The sequence below is a fragment of the Halichoerus grypus genome, chromosome 2 (assembly GCF_964656455.1).
Source record: "Halichoerus grypus chromosome 2, mHalGry1.hap1.1, whole genome shotgun sequence".
Classification (NCBI taxonomy): Eukaryota; Metazoa; Chordata; class Mammalia; order Carnivora; family Phocidae; genus Halichoerus; species Halichoerus grypus.
This window is the reverse complement of record NC_135713.1, coordinates 63,641,194-63,662,892: the sequence shown is the minus strand read 5'-3', so window position 1 is coordinate 63,662,892 and position 21,699 is coordinate 63,641,194. Positions and strand designations below refer to the sequence as shown.

Here is a 21,699-nt window from a genome sequence, read left to right as displayed (position 1 = left end):
GAAGGTCATTCTGGTTACCGCTCTTCTATCAGAAGCTCTGCCTGCCAGCAACTACAACTAAGCCTGGCCCATGATAGCCATTTCTTGAAGAATGAATGAATTGGCAGTAAAGTGTGTCTTTAATAACAGTTGGTAGAATTGGTAACATCTCTCCAAGCGTTGCACACCATAGGTCCCTGGAGGGAGGAAGATAGAGCTCCAGGAACAGATACTTTCTGTGCCTCAGACCCCTTTGAACTCAGCCTGTGTACTGATGGGAAAGACTTTCAGAGTTCTTCTCTGGGCACAGAAGGTGTAAAAGCCTACATACTCTATAAGGGCAGTTTAACTGCCACTGAGTCCTCAGCACCTTGTAGGGTGCTTTGCATGTTGTTTGTGCTAAATAAAGTCATTCAACAGAACTGGCTGTTTCTGCCCAAAGCCATGTACTGTTCTAGGCAGTGGGGGAACTCCAGTGAATGAGACAAAGTTCCTGCCTCCAGGAAGCTGGCATTCCAAGATAGACAATATATAAGTAAAGAATAACTTCAAATTATCACAAGGGTCATGATAATGGGGTGGTCTCCCAGAGGAGGCGACATTGAGATCAGTGAGACCTGAATGATGAAGAGGAGCTAGTCAGGAGAAAAGCATTCCAGAAGGAGGGAAAAGAATGTGCAGAGGCCCAGAGGCAAGAATGAGTTTGGGCAAGAGCACAGGGTGAAGTTGAAGAGATGAAGTTGAAGAGGAAGTCAGGGGCCAGGTCCCAGAGAGCCTTATAAACCATAGTGTTTCATTTGCTCTTCAGCTCCCTGAATTGAGGCACGTATTATCTTTGGTTTCCCTTTGGAGGAGCTACAGCTCAGGGAGGCCCCAGGATAGCCCTAGGCCCAGGTAGAAAATGGGAGAGTCAGGATAACCTGGTAGTCTTTCCACTCCCGCATTCTCCAAGTCAGAAAACCCACTTTTGAAAAACCCAAAAAGAGGTCTCCTTCAGTCTGTTTCCCCACCCCCCTCCATGCTCCACTGCCACCTTACAACTTCTTGGGATGCAACAGGAAGAGTCTGGTCTCTTCTTTTCCTTTTTTTATGAATGGGGAAACTGAAGTCAGACTGATTGCAGCCCTAAAGATAAACCCCCTTTGTCATTTTACTGGAAGATAGGTGATGTCAAAGAAATGGGGTTCCATACTTGTCTTTCCCTCCTCGCACCTGCCTCTCCAGCTTCCCTAAGGGAGGGGATGGAGGTGGTAGAAGAACTATTATCCCAATCTCGTCTCACTCTTGTCAGTCCCTGCGTCTCCCTCCTTCAAGTCAAACCAGGTTCTCATGGTTTCCCCAACATGCCCTGTTTTTACCCCCGTGTTGTGCATGCTGTTCCCCCTGCTTGGAAGACCATTCACATTTCGTGAGTGCCCACCATATCCAGGGGTCCTTCTTCGGTTTTCTTTACTGTAAAACTGTTACTACTTCCCTCATAGTTTCTGCTGAGGAAAAGGAGGCTCAGAGATGGGAGGGGACTTGCCAAAGATCCCAAAGCCAACACACAGTAGAGTTGGAATCAAGGGATCAAGCCCAGGTCTGTCTACCCACCCCTGCAGCCTTTGCCCTTGAACCACACTATGTTGCCTCAAATGCTTTAACTTTTCCTGGTAAGCATGCTCCTTTTCCAAAGTTCAGTTTGAATGTCCCCTCTTCAAGTGAGCTTCCCCAGATCCCTCCCTCAAGCCAGAGCAGGCCACACTTCTACTCTGCTTCCACAGCCCACCATGCAGACGGCTTTTCCCCACACATCTCACCTGTCATGATCAATCCAGCTAGCTGCCCATGTCTCTGCTTCAGTAGACCAAGGGCCATCACAGTCACCATGTTCCCAGATCCTAACAAAAGGGCATGGACACAGTAGGCATCAGTGAGGGTTTTCTCAACAGGTGATTGAATAAGTGAACAAATGAGCTGCGGGGAAGAAAAGCATGTGGGAAGATGACCCCAGTCCCGGGGCCCGGGTGTTTGCACAGGCCCTGCCCTCTCTCTCTTTCCAGTGTCCCAACATAGTGAATTAACTGTTAACTGTCCCATATCCAGTGATCTTTCTGTACGAATGATGATTCCTTGAACCATCCCCTCCTTGGCTTCCATAGTTCTGACAAGCTGGGGCAAACCCATTGGCCTCTGCTGTTCTTTCAACCTCAGATCAAGTCTCTGACAGAGAAGTGCATGCTGGGAAAGCCCTCTGAACAACAGACGGCTCACTGCTGGTCAGTGCTCAACACAATGGCAGGTTGCTCAGCCAGAAATTAGCCACATCTGCTGAGCATGAATGGATTTATTTTAGCAAATGTATAAACATTTTATATGATTTTAACCAAAGTATATCCAGGAAAAAAAAAAAGCTTGAAGCAAATATGCCAAAATATTAATAATTTGGTGTAGTAGGAATGTGAATAAGGGTTATTTTCTTCTTTATACTTTTCTGCAATTTTTTAAAAAGAAAACACCCTGCCATATATGGGGTGCAACTAAGCACAAAAACCCCAATCTACTTGCCAATTATGTTCCTCCCTCCCAAAGGTGGGAGTCCTGACATCCTAAGGATGTCCTCTACCTCTGACAACACCCTCCCACCAACCCTCCTTTTCTGAAACCTGGACCTCACCCTTTCTGAGATCTGACTTTCAATTCTGGGATATACCCCCATAGTCTTTCAACACATCTGGTTTTTTTCCTTTAATTAGCTGCAGTAGTTTCCTGTTTGTTACTTGCAACTAATGATCTCTAATATAGGCACCAAAAGGTAAGAGCTATCTGAAAAGATCCAGGTGTATGTTCCTAAATTGGTATACCATGCTAATTATTATTTATATCTACTCTCCTTGCCAGTACCTGTGTTTTAATAAGCCAGAGTCTTATAAATACGTTTCTGGAAGACCAGAATCACATGGTCTAGGCACTGCCTGGCTGGCAATCAGAAGAGTTTGAGAAATTGACAGCATATCTTTTAACCATTTCTCTTGAGTGTCAGTTGTTAGTTTATCTTTAGGCAGGAAGTGCATGGTGTGTTTAGGGAACAATCAAGAGATCTGTAATGGTTAGTTAGTGTGACTATGTGGAAGAACAGAAAAACAAAGCTGTAACAGTTCTGTAAGGGCCCAGAGTTGAAATCCCCAACTTCCAGGCTGAGGAGCTGGACTTTCACCTGGGACAAAGGGGGTGCTGAAAACTGAATGCCCACATGTGATCTCTGTTTTCAGAAAGAAAATTGGCAGCAGGAAGAAAATAGACTGGTGACACTACCTGGCTTTTCATGTCTACTCCCACCATGAATTCTGGTCTCAGTCTCACCTGGGCTCTCAGTTTTTCCAGAAAGCCACCTAAATCTTCCTATACTCTGGCCTGCTCTCTAAAATGGCTATTTCAACTCTTCTTCAGTCTGCTTAGACCTCTGACCCCCATCAACCCCCATCACATGCAGACACTCTCAACTTCTGCCTTCAAATCTACAAATACACCAACTTCTGTTTCCATCCTTCCTCCTAAGGCCAACCCTTCCACCACCCCAGGGGCATTTTTCTGTTATCTTTTCTCTGTGCATTTTCAACCTTTTTCTCTAAAATCTCATTGCTTTTAACATTTACACATAATGAAGTCTCTCTCACCTTAAAACAAATGACCTTTCCTCATTCATAGCTCCTCTCTGGCTTGTTCTAGTTCCTCCAATACCTTCCACCGACTAATTTCCTGAGCGCTGCCTACATTTCATCTTTCCACTTCATCTCCCATTCATTACTTCTGCCTTCTGATACTGTACTCCACTGAACTAGCACCTGTGAAGGTCACCAGTGACTGTCTGTTCCTAAATGCAGTCATCAGAAACCTGGACATCATCCTCAATTTCTCACTCCATCACCCCCCACATCTTATCAGCCTCCAGGTCCTCCCGGTCATTGTGCTTTCTAAATAGTCCTTATTTCCATCATTAACACCCCACCATCCCCAAGCCATTCCTAATCCAGAACTCTATCCTATCACCTCTCAGTCCTGCCTCCTCCCATCCAGTCTCCCCAGTGACAGAATCAGCTTTCTAAAACCCAAATCTGATGTATCTCTCTTGCTTAAAGCCCCTCAGTGGCCCTCAGGATAAAGTGTGATTCCCTAACCTAGTTCACATAATCTGACCCCCAATCTGTGGGCCAGAAACAAGGGGACACTTGACTCTGTATCAGGTACCAACTGGGGAACTTTTACATTTACAGAGATCTTGTAAGAGACCAATTAGGAGGTTACAGCTGACCATAAGAGATGGTTAGTGGGGATGGAAGTTCAATCAACAGGAGGTTAAGAAAGAAGTGGAGGCTGGCTGTGCAAGCCATCTTGGCAGGAAAGGAAATAGGACGGTAACTTGTGGGTAAGATTAAGGTTTTGCAAGGGAGGGGATGCCAAACATTTTTAGATGGAACATGAAGGGAGATTCAAGTGATTGAAAAGGGGATAGTTGTTAGTTAAGGTTCTGGCAATGATGACACAAATGGGAGACTGAGCACACACTGCTGGGCAGGAGTATAAATAACTTTTCTGCACTACAATTTGGAAATCAATCATTTAAAAAAGCAAAATTTCCATCCTTTTGTGACTCAGTAACTTCTAGGACTTTTTTCCCCTGAGAAAACAAGCATGGATGTGTACATTTATCACTACACAGATGTTTTTCAATCTGTACTTAGAAAAAGCAAAAAAAAAAAAAAAAAAAAAAAAAAAGTTGAACAACCTAAAATGTCATGAGGATTTTTATCAGTTTATAGTTTATGATACGTCCACTCGGTGAAATGCTGCATAGTCATTTAAAAAAATATAGAACATATGAAATTGAGATAATACAATATTTACAATGCCATTGCATTTTTGTAGAAAAAAAGTTTTTATATACAGTCTGGGAAGACATACATTGGAATATTAACAATAGATACCTCTGGACAATGTGATATTATGAAGGTTTTTTTTGTTTCTTTGCACTTCCTAAAGTTTCCTATCATGAATAGGAATCCTTGAATAAAGAAAACAATTGATGGGGCGCCTGGCTGGCTCAGTCAGCTCAGTGACTCTTGAGTTCAAGCCCCATGTTGGGTGTAGAGATTACTTAATTAAAAAAACAAACAAAAAACAGGAGCGCCTGGGTGGCTCAGTGGGTTACGCATCCAACTCTTCAATTCAGCTCAGGTCATGATCTCAAGATCATGAGATCAAGCCCTGCGTTGGGCTCTGTGCTGGGTGTGGAGCCTGCTTACAATTTTTTCTCCCTTTTCCCTTGCTTCCTCTCCCCCACCCCAACTCATGCGCTCTCTCTAAATAAAAACCATTTATAGGGCGCCTGGGTGGCTCAAATGGTTAAGCCTCTGCCTTCGGCTCAGGTCATGATCCCGGGGTCCTGGGATCGAGCCCCGCATTGGGCTCCCTGCTCCGCAGGAAGCCTGCTTCTCCCCCTCCTTCCTGCTTGAGCTCTCTCTCTCTCTCAAATAAATATTTTTAAAAAAATAAAAAATAAAAACCATTTATAAAATCACACACAGACACACACACACACACACACACACACACACACAGTCCATTCATATGAAGTTTAAGAACAAGCAAAACTTCTATGGTGAAAGAAGCCAGAATAGTGGTTATCTCTGAGGAACTATAGACTGGGAAGACACACAAGGTAACTTTCTGGGGTGATTAAATATACTGCATCTTGTTTTTGGTGTACACATAAAGGTAAAATGTTATCAGGCTGTGGATTTAAGATTCGGGCATTTTACTGTGTTTAAGTTGTATCTCCTTCAAAAGAAAATACACCCACAAGACAGAAAGGAAAGAGGAAGCAGGTAACATCACAGAACAATTTTGAGGTGAAAAAGGAAGTGGATGAAGTTCTGTGACAAGATCTCAAATTTCTCAGGAACTAGGCTTTTTAGTAATGGACTTAGAGTGAAGAGGATGCAGGTGGGCTTGGATTTGAGAAAAGGGACACAGTGGAGCAGTGCCTATGCGGTAGAAACGCATGGGGAGTTTCCTAGAGCTGGATCACAGAAGTGGGCACCAACACCCAGGCTCCTCAGTTTACTGTGGTACATACTAGGACTCTGCAACTTAAGGAACAAGAGAGAAATCAAATGGTTCAGTTAAACTCTGGGAATTGTGACAGCACTGAAATGTAGTGGAGAGGGCCATGAAACCAACAGAATTCTAGTAGGGAGATTGAGAGGAATGGAGAGGGACAGAAAGGCCTTACGGGCAGTGTAGGGACAGTGAAGCTGGAGCACTAAAGGCTGTGGTCAGGAAGGGTTTGGTTCTGAGGTCTTGAGGGTGAGGCAGTTCACATTGAAGGCTTACCTCAAAGCACAGCACTGCTGGGAGGGACAGGAGCAAAGAAAGCAAACATGTACTAAGCATCCTTCCACCTACCACCAGGCACTTCACAGACAGCAGTCCATTTAAAGAGCATCTGAACTTTCCAAGGATGCACTGCCTTGATGTTTATAGATGAGGAAACACCCTAGAGCACTCAGCAAGGGGTAGTTTCAAATTCAGATTTGACTCAAAGCCTCTTTCTACTACATTCAGCAGCTACACAAATCAAATCAGGATGGGCGCCTGGGTGGCTCAGATGGTTAAGCGTCTGCCTTCGGCTCAGGTCATGTTCCCAGGGTCCTGGGATCGAGTCCCGCATCGGGCTCCCTGCTAGGCAGGGAGCCTGCTTCTCCCTCTTCCTCTGCCTCTCTCTCTCTCTTTCATGAATAAAAAAAAAAAATCAAATCAGGAGCAGTAGGACCAGAATTTTAGGAAATCCACATATGTAGATTAAGAGTCACCTAGGTTGCTGGTGGAGAAGTATCAGTTGCCAACATCTTGGGGAATGTCCAGTAGCAACCAGAACAGGATAAAGTAGTCCAAGCAGATGGCATGTGCTTCAGGAACACTGTCCTGGACGACAGTGCATCAAAGCGGTAGAAGAGAAATACAGATCCCTTTCCTGGTTCCAAGATATGAAGGAAAATGAGCAGTATCTGCTTAAGGGCTTTTTGAGGTAGTGTCTTCAAGAGAGAACCAGGTTTCAGCTTAGTGGGGTTAGAAACCTGGGAGTTTGGGGCATCATTTGGAGTTACCAAGAAGGGCAGACAGCAAAGGGTAGAGGTAGAGCCATGAGAGGGAGGAGAAGCTCAGCACAGTGTTGGCTGAGCTCATGGTCAGGAGGAAGAGACTTTGGGGGCCGGTGGCTCCATCAGGGGAAAAGTACATGGAGTTATAACACTGGAGGCATGGCAAGAAAAAGTATCAGGCATTAAGCAAAGTGTCAACTTAACCTCTCCCCTTTTTCTCTCCTTCATCTGTATCTAGGATAAACTGTTGGCAGTGGGCAAGCTACAGACTGTGCTGAAAACAGTAATAGGAGCTATTACTTACCGAACACCTATTGTGTGCCAGGTAACTGCAGCAGCAATTCACTTCATCCTGACTGCAAGGCTACAACTGGCCCCATTTTACAGATGATGAAACTGAAGCCTAGAGTTGAGGTCACTTGGCCAAAACCATGGTCACAGCCGGGATTTGAAACCAAGTGTATTTGGCATCAGAGTTCAAATCTTCCTTTACTCTGTTAATTGATGGCAAAAATTTTACACATAAGCTTCACAATCAATTGTGAAGTGTTCATTTTTAAAAGTGGATTCCTGACCTAAGGTGAACAAACGCTTCTTGCAGACTTACTAGACTGAGCAGACTTTCTAGTTTATAGTTAAGATCTACATTTAAAAAAACAAACAAAAAACAAACAAAATGGAAGCCCACATCTTCAGATAAGCAACAGGGTAGACTCTGAAGGTGACAAGAATTCATAGCTCACAGGAATGAGTTCTCTGCGCAAGGTCAGACAGTGGGGAAGAGAAAGGCAAAAAACCAAGGCTTACATTTCCTCTCAGAAATAAAAAAAAAAAAAAAAAACAAGCAAAAATACCTTAGAAGGGGAGCTCCAACAGTCCAGACTTCGTTAGATCAAAGGTGACTCTTCTTTAGGCACTCATTCACAAGGACATAGGTCTGTACTAGCAGGAGACATGGCATCCCTTATAAAACTGAGTTATAACTGCAAGAAAATATTCCTTCAAAATACACTCCCATGGAGAAAGTGAACAATGACACCTGTGTTGGGCACTTCATATACATTTGATTAACCTACAAACCCATCCTGAGACAGATGTCTGCTCCGGCTAACACCACACTAAGTTGCCCCCTTTCACTGAAATACACTATTTTAACTCCTTGCTCTTCTTTGATTCTACCTTGCTTTTCAGCAATGCAATACCCTGTTGCCACCCCCATGACTTCCCAAACTTTCCTTCCCACATAGGAAAATACCTACCACATCTCTCCTGGACAGAAAGACCCACAACTTGTTAGGAGATTTTTGTTATAAAACATTTAATGTTAACCTACAATACAATGTAAACTTTTATGAAAAAAATTTAAAGTACACTAGATTTCTTCAGTAAATTATCACATAACTATTCAGGTGCAGTACAAGTTGGGGCACTGCATCCTTTGTGGATGGATTTCCTGTTGCTGCGTTCCTCACAAGTCCTAAAAAAACCAGTTGTAAAGTGGAGCTCCTTGTTCAAGCACCAGATAATTCTCCCCTGATTTTGCATTCTGGGGGTTAGCACTCCTTCCCACAGTCATTTTCTGAAACTCTTTCCTTGGCCTTGGCACCATTAGCAATTTTCATGACTGCTCAGTTGAAGATTCTAGGTTCCTTTTTCTTTTTTTAAGAGATAAATATTCTCCTCTGGTCATATTTTATCCAAACATCATAGTGGAAGAAGACAAGGACAAAGAAGTATTTGCTGCAGGAAATTCTGCAGAAGTGAAAGAAAAGACCAGAAAGGCCACACTGAGGCTGCAGAAATTCAACTGACTCCAACAGGTTGTCTTTGCTTGGCCATTTCTGATGGTTATTCAGCTGAATCTACAACTTGTTTTGGGACTGCAGAACACAACTTGAAACAAGTGTTTTTGTTAGGTTGATGACTTGCTGTTTGATAAACAGCTGAAATAACCCAGAGGTGATCTGGAAATGAGGAAATCCTTGCAGATACTTCTCAGTATTTTCTCCCTTGCAGGTCCCATCAAGTTCCCAGAGGTCCTTGGGAGTAACAGATTGTACTGGCTTTAAGTGACAAAACGTGCATCCTTCACGGAGGAGGAAGGGAGATGGCACCTAGGCAGCAGCCCTAGGGTCAGCAAGGAGACAGGAAGGGGGGGGAGGTGGTCTGAGCAAAGCAGGCCTGTTTTAAGATGGACTAGGAAGGAACATGTGCTTCAGATAAGACCTCTTGAAACCTAAAGTAATGGGTAGGCCATCACAAGAACTGTACCGACATAGACTTTTTCTTAATATTCTGGCATCTGACCTCCTTCACTGAACAAGTTTTAAAAGGGCAAGAGACATAAAGTGCACATTGTAGAATAAGATGCAGACTGAATTAAGGAAAAAGTTTTACAACTTCCCAAAGAGGTATGGGCAAGATACTTGGTACACCCAACCTAGCGAAAGCCCTTAATGTCGTCCCCTCCTGTGTACTGCCAGGGAAACAGCTGTGAGTTCAACAAGGAGGGAGGCTCCAAGTTAAGTGGAAAATTCCTCTTTGCATGGTTGTCAGCAGGAAGCAGAATTCACATAAGGTTGAGTGGAGAGTATGCTTTATCCTGGTATTCACTCCAGATTCCTTTCATGACAACACAACAGTCGGACAGTGATTTCCCACTCATCTGGGCTTCAGGCAGCAGGAAACAAAGTGGAATAATAGGCAGCCAGGAGCAGAATTAAATTTTCCTAGAGATCGTGTTCTAGACACCTGTGCCAAGGCCACTGGGAAATTCCCAGGCTCCCCAGGTGCTTTGTATGAGGTTCCTTACTCTGTTCCTTGGTGTTTGCCCCAACCCCTGAGGGCTACAGAGAATAGAAGACACATCACTGCTACCTAAAAGAGTGGCCCTTAGACTTTAGGTAAGCAAGAGAGAAAGCCTTTGGAAACTGCAAATCTACCAAGTTGTTTTATCTTGACATGAACCCTGGCCTCACAGCATGCTAGAACTACAGTTACTTCAGTAGGTTGCAGTGTTACGAGTCTGCACCAGTCTAGCTGTAGAACACTTTGGAATATTTGCCAGCTCATGCTGGCATCTGTTAATACATGGCCTGACCCATGTACCCATTACCATAAACTCAACCACAGAACAGATATCCAGAGGTTAAAAAACCCTATTACCTCAACACAGCAATAGAGAGGATTAAAAACTGCCTCCAGCAGGTGGCTACATCAGAAACTAAATGTGCCTTCCAACAGTTTACACAGGCTGAGAGTTCTGTCTTGGCTCCCTTCAAGGTCTCTAGTTCTATGCCTAAATCACCACCACCATCACCACACTCCCACTGAGACAGGCAGGGAACTCTTACGGGGTTCTGCTGGTTCTACCATAGGTCCTGCTACTCCTTTGGGAAACACCAAGCTTGGCAGTTCAGGAAAGCTCAGGGCTGGGAAGGAAGAGCATGCACATGTCAGAAGAGGAATGAAGAGTCGCTATCCTTTAGTTCAGATCCCGTAATAACCACCTGGTACAGATTCCAAGGGAAAGCTGCAGTCATGTGTATAGTGAGTATACACAGAGTTCACGCCGCATATATGGGTATATCTGTACAGTCTTTGTGGGGCAACGAACCCAGATTTCCTCCCAATACTCGAAGGGGGGCACATAGATAGCAAGAAAGGACAGCAAGAGTTGGACCAAAAAGAACAACCTCTCTGGGAATGTGAGAGGAACAATGGCAGAAATAAGCACAAACCAGCCCAGGGCACCTTTATTACACTCTTGTGGGCTAAGGAGCCCAGGGCATGAACTCAGGGGCTTAAGAATTGGCTCTTACCAAATAAAGTTAAGGGAAAAAAACACCTATATCAGCCTCATTCCTTTGGTCATTACAAAGCAACAGAAAACATTTAGAAGTTATTTATAAATTCTGGGAAGTTCAAGGAACATCTCTGTTCTGTGCCTTCTCTTCCCTCTCTTCTCTGGTGGTGGGAGAAGCAAGTCTTTAGGAGATGCTGCAGTAGCTGGATGATAGAGGTTTTTTCACTTTTATTTTCCATAAAAGCAAGAACGAATGAGAACCAGTGGGAATGTCCCCTTCCCCAGTAGGGACAATGACTGGGTTGGAGGTGAAGAGTCTCCTTTCGTTGGAAGGTGCGTGGTGCAGAGGCAGTAGGGGAGGGTGGGCTTGCCAGCGGAAACGTTCATTGCTGACCTCGTGCGTGCGCACACAGGTGGTGACTCTTTTAGGCAGCATGGTTTCTGATCCTTCCTTAGGATGCAGCAGTCTTTTAAAAAAAATATTGTATTATAATAATAATAATATGAATTTCTCTCTCTTGTTTTTTTTTGTTTTTGTTTTTCCATTTCTTTTAGGGATTAGGGTAGGAGGGGAGAGGAAGAAAAAATGTCATTCATCTGTTAGGTCCTGAACAAAGAGAACTTCTGTGTGGCTGAGTCCTGCTTCCTGCAGCGTGGGGGGGTTGGGCCACTCCTCTGAAGGGATGCAGGGCAGCACCCGCCGGGGAAAGTTGGCTTCAATCTGAAACTTTTCTGGGCTTTCTTTCAAGGAAAATAAGAAGTCGTGGATTACCTGCAGATCATATAGAAAAAGGGCAGTGAGAGAAAGACAAAGACAGACAGACAACGCAACGATGAAATCAAATATCCCCTCGCCAGCTCTCTCCAGGATGACTGTAAATATTAAGTCATCGCATGACACTGGAATTCTATTGTGAGGTCCTTCCATTTCAGAGCAAATACGTAGGGCAGCTCTTTTAAGAGATTACACAGCCCCATGCTAGGCCTACTTCTGAAGTGATTCATCTGTTTTTTTTCTTGACATCCTGATACAGAGCTAAAAATTTTTTACTTAGAAATAATCAGAGAATTACAGAACAGTGGAAGTACAGAACATAAAATTTTTTTCTTTGAACCAGTTGAGAATGAGCTGCCAACCTGATGTCCTGTCACCCCCAAAATACTTGTGTCTGTCTTATAAACAGGACGATCTCCCTTTTATTTTTTTTTTTATTATTTTTTAAAGATTTTATTTATTCATTTGACAGAGAGAGACACAGCGAGAGAGGGAACACAAGCAGGGGGAGTGGGAGAGGGAGAAGCAGGCTTCCTGCCGAGCAGGGAGCCCAATGCGGGGCTCGATCCCAGGACCCCGGGATCATGACCTGAGCCGAAGGCAGACGCTTAACGACTGAGCCACCCAGGCGCCCTGCAACATAGGCTTTAAACAACATTTTGTTTCCTTTTTAATCTTGCTTATAAATATTCAACCCTGGTATAAAATTGGCATTTTCTGTTTGCCACTGACAACGCACATCATCTCCAGAGGTCGCTTTTGGTTCCTAACAGAAAAATGAGTCCTGGGCTGAGTATAATTTGGGTTCTCTCTAACATGCATTCATTTAACAGAAAGTCACCTGCTACTTTACTGCCCACTCATGAGACCTGGAAATTTTTCTACAGTTTATTCTTTTTTATCTTAGCACTTTACTACTATCAAGAGCTAAGCTTTGTGCAAATTGAGTATTTCACAGTACAATCACTCTTTAAGATTATTTATGAAGAGGGGATCTCACAGGAAGATGATACAAAGTTTGCAAGAGCATGAAAAACTATAAATCTTTACTCAGTTATGTTATAAACTCCATGGTTAAAGGCCCACACCATCACTACACTTCTCCTTTATACTTCTTTTCCATCTCTGAGCCCTATCCCCACTTATGACCAAGTATTTCTCTCAGTCTGAGGTTTGTTTTTAGAAACTGAGAACCTATTTAAGAGTCTTCAAGGACTGGGGGGGCTGGGTGGCTCAGTTGGTTAAGCGGCTGCCTTTGGCTCAGGTCATGACCTCAGGGTCCTGGGACCAAGCCCCACACTGGGCTCCCCGCTCAGCGGGCAGTCTGCTTGTCTCTCTCCCTCTGCACCCCCCCGCAACTTGTGCACTCTCTCTCTCAAATGAATAAAATCTTAAAGACAAACAAATTAAAAAAGTCTTTAAGGATTAAATAGTTAACAAACGGGTTGGTTCCCCTTCGGCCAGAAGCCTATTGTTGTTCCACAATTCTAAAAGATTTTCTTCTGAAACTCTCAAGAGAGTTAATTTTTGTTAGGTTTTTCACATACACAATTAGAGTCTGGGGAGTAAAAGCTCCATAAAGCTCAGGTGTACTATGATGTGAAACTGTTAGTGTACATGGATGCAAGCTATAATCTAATGCAAACCTCAGTAGTTAGGAAACATACCAGGGAGGAGGGAATGAACATTTAGTAACCACCTACTACATGGTATGTACTACGAGGCTCATTCATGTTATCCCAATTTAAGAATCCAAAGTTAGGGATGTGAGCACTTCCCTCAATAGAATAAATGCATAAATGAGAGATAAATAAAATGAGAAAGCTACTCCCTTTTCTCTCACCAGGATGCCTCACAACTTTTCACGTTGTATTAACTCTGAGTCTTAATTCCCTACTGACCGTAAGCTCCATGAATTCCAGACCATGTCTCACTCATTTGTATAACCCCTAGAGTGCCTAGCCTGAGGTATCTTCAGCTTAAAGTTATCAAACGGAAGATTATATTTCCATTTAACTGATGAGGTTTCTGAGGCCCTGTAAAAGATTCTGCAACTTGTCCAATGTTCTTTACTTAAACAGGAGAACTAATAAATGTGCTACCTGCCCTCACTTGACTACAGTGCATTCTCATTTCTATTATGCAGTTTACTCTTGACTATTTCGAGTGATCAGGGAAATGGCAGAATCTACTATAGTTGGTAAATTTGGAAAGACAACATACCAACTACCAATATAAACAGAAATTTCCTCTTGGTTATAAATACCAAAAACAACAGTTAGCATTTGAGTGCTTACTACTAGCCAGGCACAATGTTGAGCCCTTTACATATGAACTTAATCCTAACGACAATCCTATTAGAGAGTACCTATTATCATACCCATTTTACAGATGAAGAAATTGAGTCAACAAAGTACATCGACAAAGAAAACAGATCTATTAATCTCAGAATGAAAATTTGATCCTCATTTTTTAAGATTTTATTTATTTATTTGAGAGAGAGACAGAGAGCCCAAGTGCACGAGTGGGGGAGGGGCAGAGGGAGAGAGAGAAGCAGACTCCCCACTGAGCAAGGGGCCCAACACACGGCCCTGATCCCAGGACTAAGGGATCATGACCTGAGCTGAAAGCAGAGGCTTAACCAACTGAGCCACCCAGGTAACCCCATCATTCTGTGAGACTCTAAGAAACTCTGCTTTTAACCATTTCCCTATGGAAACACTATTTACCTCTAGATACCAAATATACAAGGTAGCTCCACAGAGTGGGGCTTCTTACAGGCTAAATGGACAGAAAGGGAGAGCGACAACTGAATGCAAACTGTACATGCATTTATATTCAGATGTGTCATTCTGGTGCTTTTAGGTCAGTGGAGACAGAGTTTTCTGTGGAGACAGAGCAAGGGGTTCTGGTGGGATTCTGAAGCCAATGTGAGTTGAGCAGCATGGAAGAGCCTCCCACCTTAAATACCCAAGCCTTTTGTGGAGCTTCTTGGTAAGGTACACTTCAGAACTCAAACATGATGAAAGAAAATCTTAATAGCTCCCTTGAGTTGGCAGCTAGAACTGAAGGAACCTAATGGTTCACTGTACTCCTCTCTCTGCCCCAGCCCTTCCTGCCCTGTTCATGAGAGCAACAGACAGACCCAACAACACTCTGAAGAGTCCTTAAAAGCTTCCAAATCTATAGCCCAGACCCTACATACACTTCACACAATTTAGGCGGTCCTTACTGTTAGAGACTGTGAAAAGTGGAATCGTCTCTCTACTCGAGAATCATTGGGTAATTTGAAAATGATCTTGACACTTTCAGGGTCATCAGGCGAAGGCTCCGGGGGCAGGCACTCCAACTTCCTTTCCTTTTCCTCTTGTAAATTCTGTATAGACACAAAGCAAAGTTGAGGCTATGGCTCCAACAGGGAAACAGGAATACTATCACCACATAGGTTTACTGCGTAGCCAGAAGAAAAAGGAATGACTAATATCATAAAAAAATTTCTTGGCAAGAGTCAGAAACACCCTAATTCAAAGTGCTATTGCATCACATGTAACTATGTTAGGGTATTTACCTGTCGGAAAAAAGGGGAACAGCTAAAAGACACTGGCTATAATCAAGCAGCAATACATGATGAAAGATCATGAATGAAATGCCAAATTAGCTAACACTGACTGGTGCTAAGAAATAAAAACTACTGCTGTCAATTTTGAACTGCTCGTTATCCATTTATACTTGCTTTTCATGTAACAGAGTTGTTTTGCTTACTTTTGCTCACTCATGTATTTTTTTAATAAACAAAAAAACATTTTAAAAAATACTTTTTGTGAGAATGTAGTAAATATAAAAATGGCAAGGAGGGGGCAAGCTGGCTGGCTCAGTCAGTAGGGCATGCAACTCTTGATGAGTTCAAGCCCCACACTGGACATAGAACTTACTTAAAAAAAAAAAATGGCAAGAAATTAAAACACCCACAAATCCCATCGTCTTCAAGTTTTTTCCCTTTCACACTTAAGATCAGTTTGGGAATCACAAGGAGTAAAGACAAGTTCATTACCCGCCGCCGTCTCTCCTCTGCCAACTTCTGCTGTTGCACCTCCTCCTCCTTCCGCCGCTTTCGCTCCCGCTCCTCTCGTTTCTTCCTTTCTTTCTCCTGGTCAGCCCTGAGAGAGGCCAGATAGGCCTCATCCTGCTGTTGTCTCAACACCTGGGTCTGGTTTCGTTCTTCCCTGTAACCAGATCAAAACGCAGAGAAGGCAAAGAACAATCTCTTTTTCCGCATACTGAAACTTTTGGGGAGGTAAAAAGGTTGACAATCTTGACAGATGAGTATTTCACACCACCATAAAGGATTCCAAAGCAGAGCATGGCAGGATTTGAACGAACGATCTCTTTTCCCAGTTTAATTTGGCAGAAAAACAAATGGTAAGCTTTTCCCTTCCCTTTTAACTTTACAAATAAAACTATCCTTTCCCCAATTCTAACAAAAGTAACAATATTATTGCCAAAAAGCGATCATCAAGATCATGTTTTACAGTTAAATACCCTTTTGGGTTATTGCATTTTTGTATATATTGCTTTCATAAAACAAAAAACCACGTATGTGCATCTTAGAAGATTTGGAAAATGGAGAAATACCTTGTTCAGAATTCTACTAACCAAAGAGAAAATACTGTAACATTTTGGTGTACTTCCTATTTTCTCTCCAAAAAAAGTGTGAATGTATACGTAGGAGTGAGTGGATGAGATAGAGTATGTGTCTATAAAATAAAATACACCAGAATATTAAAAGTTGTGGTAGGATTATGGGTGATTTTAAACTTTTTTGTGCTTTTCTGTGTTTTCAACATTTTCTACAATTAATGTACACTACTTATGTAATGCGGGGGAAGAGTTCTAACAATTCCACATTTTTTACATTTAAGCTCCTTAGATCATGGTTCAGGTATTTTAAATGACATGATATATATGTTCTTGAGCACAGAGCTTTGTCTTTATTTTGATTCACATCTCCAAGAACAGATGACCTGATGGGAGAATTATTTCAGTCAAAGTACATAAATATTTTAACACTAAATGGATAAGGTTTTCAAAGTTGCCCAAGACAGAGAATAAGTCAGGATCTGTGTAGCCCTGGGTCAGCCACCCAAATTTGTAGCTGGTCTCTGTTCCAGAGAGGGACTCCCCTGTACCTTTCAAGGCGTTCTGACACCAGGTAAGTCTGGTTTGCATCCATGATAAATGTCAGCTGGTTAATGAGGTCATCGGGTTGAATGAGGCCTTCTAGCCGTCCCACCACAGTCATTCTCCTATCCTTCAGCATAATCATGGCCAGGAATGGGTAGGTGTTCTCTCGTAAAGCCTGTGAGACTGACAGAAAGAAGAGCCAACAGGTCAAGGGCAGCCCTAGGGATGAACCAGATCAACTCTTAGACTTTCCACAATGAGCAAGAAAGGTTTTAATCCCACTTGGGAAAGAAAGGAGCTCTCACTTATTCTCTGAGTACCTTTTTCTCCTTCTAGTTTCATAATCATTGCTGTTGTTGTTTTATTTTTGTGTCTCTAATCCCAGGTAATTTGATTAGAATAGGACAGGCTTTTGTGATGGGGGTGGCTCTCATAACGATACTAGGGAAGACTATAGAGGTCAAGGACAATGTCTTTTTGATAAGAAAGGATCTATAAAGAATTGGACTACTGCTGAGGCTGATTTTTCCCTATGTCAAGTGTCAAGCCTAAAGGAAATAAGGCTGCAAGTCTCAGCATTATATCACTGGTGATGAGCTCCACCGTCTTCTGCCTTTTCTTCCTCTTATTCAATCCCTTCCTTACCCCTTTTCTCATGTCTCCCTCACCTCACCCTCAAACAAAAGAGCTAGTTTTTCTGTTCTAAAGGAGTTTTAGAAAGTTGGTTTCCCAAATAACCAAGGTTTATACCATAACAGAGTAAACGTTTTCCTTATGGTTTGAAAGAAGAAATTTTATAAGCTTCTATAAAAAATATCCTTAGTCTCTTTCTATCCACTACCCTCCATCCCCAAAGCCATATTAGGACGGCAAAACGCGTGCTGTACAAACCTATCAGATGTTTAAAAACCAATTAGGAGTAAAGATTCAGATCTTAAGATGTAGGCAAAACATCTTGATTCTTAGGATCTAGGACAGTGCCTAGCATGCTAGTATATAACTCAAGTTACTGAACAGAAGTAGCTGCAAAGTAAGTACATTTTTCTTCACTGGATACCTTTATATGTTATACTGACTTCCAAAAGTACTTACCTCCACTGAAGAGTTTTTGTCAGCAAAGATCTGAACTTTCTGAATCCCCATCAGCACTCAAGGTACTCAAACAACTAACTCATTGTGCAAGAAGCTCTGTTAAAATTGCTGATGACAACAGTAAACTCCTCAGTAAAAAGCCATTTAGATTAAAAGCAAGTTGCTGGACAGGACTGGGTGTTTTTAAAATAAAACAGGCCCTGGCAATGGTTACCTGTAAAGAATGGGCTAGAGTCTAACAGATCTGAGGCTTGCTAACTATGATCTTGGGCCAGTCTCTTAAACTCTCTGAGCCTGTTTCCTAAACCATAAAGTAGAGATAATACAACCACCATCAAGACTACTGAGAGGATTAAATAAGATAATGTATAAATAGTAACTAGCACTATGTCTAACATGGAATAATCATGCAATAAATGGCATGTTTTCCCAGATTATTCCAAAGGTATCTCACCAATATCAATAAGGAAAAAGAGGGGCGCCTGGGTGGCTCAGTTGGTTGAGCGACTGCCTTCGGCTCAGGTCATGATCCTGGAGTCCCGGGATTGAGTCCCGCACCGGGCTCCCTGCTCGGTGGGGAGTCTGCTTCTCCCTCTGACCCTCCCCCCTCTCATGTGCTCTCTCTCTCTCTCAAATAAATAAATAAAATCTTTAAAAAAAAAAAAAAAAAAGAAAAGAAAAGAAATACAACTTACCCCTATATCCCTCAGGTTTATTTGTGGAGCATGCCCAGAAGAGCATCCTAGTGTTTATTAGGGAAATAACTTCAGGTGCACAGAGTGTGTTGCTGTGGAGAGGAATGAAAAAGACATGAGAAGAACTTGCTTACTACAAAATATCAGCAGATAAAAAAAATTACACAAATAAACGATCAATCCACTTACCGACAAAACTCATCAGAGTCCTGGTGATCATCTCCATGAAGATAAACCAAAAGGAAGCGAAGCTCCCGCTTGGCATCATTAAGTGCCTGTGGGAAACAGAAGATCACTAATTATTATGACGACTGTGCCCTGAGCTTTTAATTAGGCTAAAGGAACAGAAGGAGAAATGAGGAAAAAAGGTGAACAAGAAATCAGATTCTGGGCTCCTACCTTCACACCCCTGGCATTTTTCTCCCTACAAAAGTCCACGCTAACAAGCTTTAATGAAAAGGTTTTAGTGTTGTTAGGATTTAAACTGTATTAGGCACATGAGAGTAGACAGGCTGACAAAGAAAGGTCCCCAACAAATCACAGAAAAGTCAGCTGTTCCCACAGTCTAAAGGAAGATAAAAACAGGAGAATCTGACCACATGAAAGGAGAGGTGAGAATTTTGCCACTTTACAGATACAACATCCTTCTCCATAAAAAATACTGCAAAGATGAGTCTGATACCAGGCCACATACCAAGCAGGGATGAGAGACTGGGGGACCCAAATGCATTTTAAAGAGCACAGGGTTTAAAAGATCTTCAAAGACAAGGCCAACGTTCAAGATTCTTGTGTATGCTTTTGCATTTGCATAATCCTGAGCACATTACAATTCAATTAAGATTTCCTGAATGACCAGTGGAGGTCTACCCTCAGGATCATAGCTAAGAGGGTGCATGAGTGGTACCCATCTCATTCACATCTGCATCTCTAGCATTGAGCACACCGTCCAGCATATAGTAGGTGCTTAATGCTTGTTGAGTAGGGAGGGTGGCAGCAGAGCCACTGAGGAGACCAACTATGAGAAAAAGCCAATATGGGAGAATCAAAGCAGGAAGCAAGAGTAAGCATTTTTCTTTTTTACCAGATAGATTCAGGAATACTGGAAGGCTGAAGTAGAACCATCCTTTGGACTATGTTCACAATGTTATTTCTACATTTTTCTCTGGGAAACTAGAGATATGCCTAACACCCACAGAACTCATAATTTTCACCCCCTGAGAGGTAACAGTTCAAAGGTCTGTGTGGTTTGGGTTGAATGAGATGTGCTGCCTTGATTCTATGGTCTATGCCCTTATTTAATTCTCTGAGGGATCAAAGACGACTTAGGCTTTGCTTTGCCTTCAAGGGGATTAATGTCTGATATAGGAGATAAAACAAGAACATAATCAACCATAATATAAGGAAGAATGTGAAACTGCTTTAAGTTTTCAAAAAAAGCTATGAAAGCACAAAAGGAAAGACTACTATTTTAGATTGCAAGGTAGGCCAGGTAGGGCACATCAATCAGAAAGGGTATACGAAGGGAGTGATATGACCTAGTTGAAGGATGGGCAAGCTTCCATTTAGCAAAACTGTGAGTAAGGCATTCCAGGTGGAGGGAAAAGCAAAAGCAAAGGCACAGAGGTGAAAAAGTACAGAGTATGTTCAGGAAATGGTTTAGCTGGAACCTAGGGTACGGAGAAACAAGTTATACAAAAACCTCAAAAGGAGGTTGGGATTAGATCAAGTAGGGCTGGCTTTCTTTTTCTGTAAGCAGTGAAGAGGTATTTAAGGTTCTTGAGTAAAAGAATGAAATGATCAGTGCTGGGCTATGCTTTCCTTTGTGGATAGAACCATAGCAATAAATTGGCATCTATATGGTTTGTGGCACTGACCTGGCTGTACGTTCCCTGGTAGAAGACAGGGTGTGCCCTCCCATATTTCTCTTCAAAAGAGTGCATAAATGAAACAATGTCCCCAACGGGGTCAGTGACCCGGCTGCGAGGGTCAGGCCGTATAAAACGAAGAGCAAACCTGGGGAGGAAGGAATAAATATCACATGAATCGGCTTACTGTAGCGCATATGGAGTGGGCCAGTTTGTAAAGATTCCTACAATAGAGCCAGAGGCATGGCAGCAAAAGGAGGTGAATGGTCTGTGAATGGACCATCAAACCTGAGAGTAGAGTCTGGCTCAAAAGCTGCAGAGCAGCAAGGGTTTTTCCACTGCCTGTTCAAGACAAATGTAAACTACTAGGATTATAAGTTCCAACACTGGCCTAAACAAATCCTGAGTGTTTTCTGCAGAAAAATTCAGGACTAGAAAAATTGGGAAAGGAAGACACAGTCCAAAAAGATCATAGGTCAGGCTGTGCCCCCAGACTCTCTAGAATTGCACTGTCTAATAAGGCAGCCACTAGCCACATGTGGCTATCTAAATTTAAATTAACTAAATAAAATTCAGTTCCTCAGTCACTCTCGCCACATTAAGTACTCGACAGTCACATGTGGTTAGTAGCTTCCACACTGGACAGTGAAGATACAGAATGTTTCCATTATCACAGAAAGTTCTATTGGATAGCATTGCTCTAGAATAGAGCTCTGTCTCTTTCTGGTTGTCCTACTTGCCTCCCCCTCTCCTTTCTGTTGTCCTGGGATTTTGAATTTTTAGTGCATACTCCCAAGCTATTCAAATTATGGGCAGGCTTCAAACCTGGAACTTGCGGTCATGATTTACTTGCTTTTCAAGGGGGCAAGTAAAATTCTGCTTAATGGTTTATGGTTAATGGCATCCATGAAGGAAGTTATAAAACTGATCTAGAGTACACCGGCAGATTTGGAGACCTGGCAGCTATTGTCAGGTTAAGGATGATACCACACATCTGTTTCTAAAGAGCCTATCTTATCATATTTGTATAGCACCACTTATGTATCCTTTGGGTTTCCATAGAAGGCAATGAACAGAGTTTTGATAAGTCAATGTGCTACATAACATTAAACAAGTTGTTTGGATGATACAGTTGCATTAAAATTAGTCACACATGCCATGCATACTT

General features: G+C 42.6%; 1 protein-coding gene across 6 annotated transcripts in view; it reads right to left on the bottom strand.

Moving 5' to 3' along the window:
- Nucleotides 1-8,419: 8,419 nt before the first annotated feature.
- FAF2 (Fas associated factor family member 2) overlaps nt 8,420-21,699 on the bottom strand; it is a 92,226-nt gene continuing 78,946 nt past the window's right edge. For 5 of the 6 annotated variants that reach the window (XM_078066896.1, XM_036115745.2, XM_036115744.2 and 2 more), the window contains 7 exons: nt 20,541-20,679; nt 18,856-18,941; nt 18,667-18,758; nt 16,885-17,062; nt 15,750-15,921; nt 14,931-15,074; nt 8,420-11,695 (listed from right to left, as the gene is read on the bottom strand). In XM_078066896.1, the coding sequence (XP_077923022.1) occupies nt 11,513-11,695; nt 14,931-15,074; nt 15,750-15,921; nt 16,885-17,062; nt 18,667-18,758; nt 18,856-18,941; nt 20,541-20,679 (994 nt within the window). In that variant the 3' untranslated portion in view covers nt 8,420-11,512. The remainder of the gene's footprint in view (nt 11,696-14,930; nt 15,075-15,749; nt 15,922-16,884; nt 17,063-18,666; nt 18,759-18,855; nt 18,942-20,540; nt 20,680-21,699) is intronic. The other variant, XM_036115747.2, reaches the window with a different exon arrangement.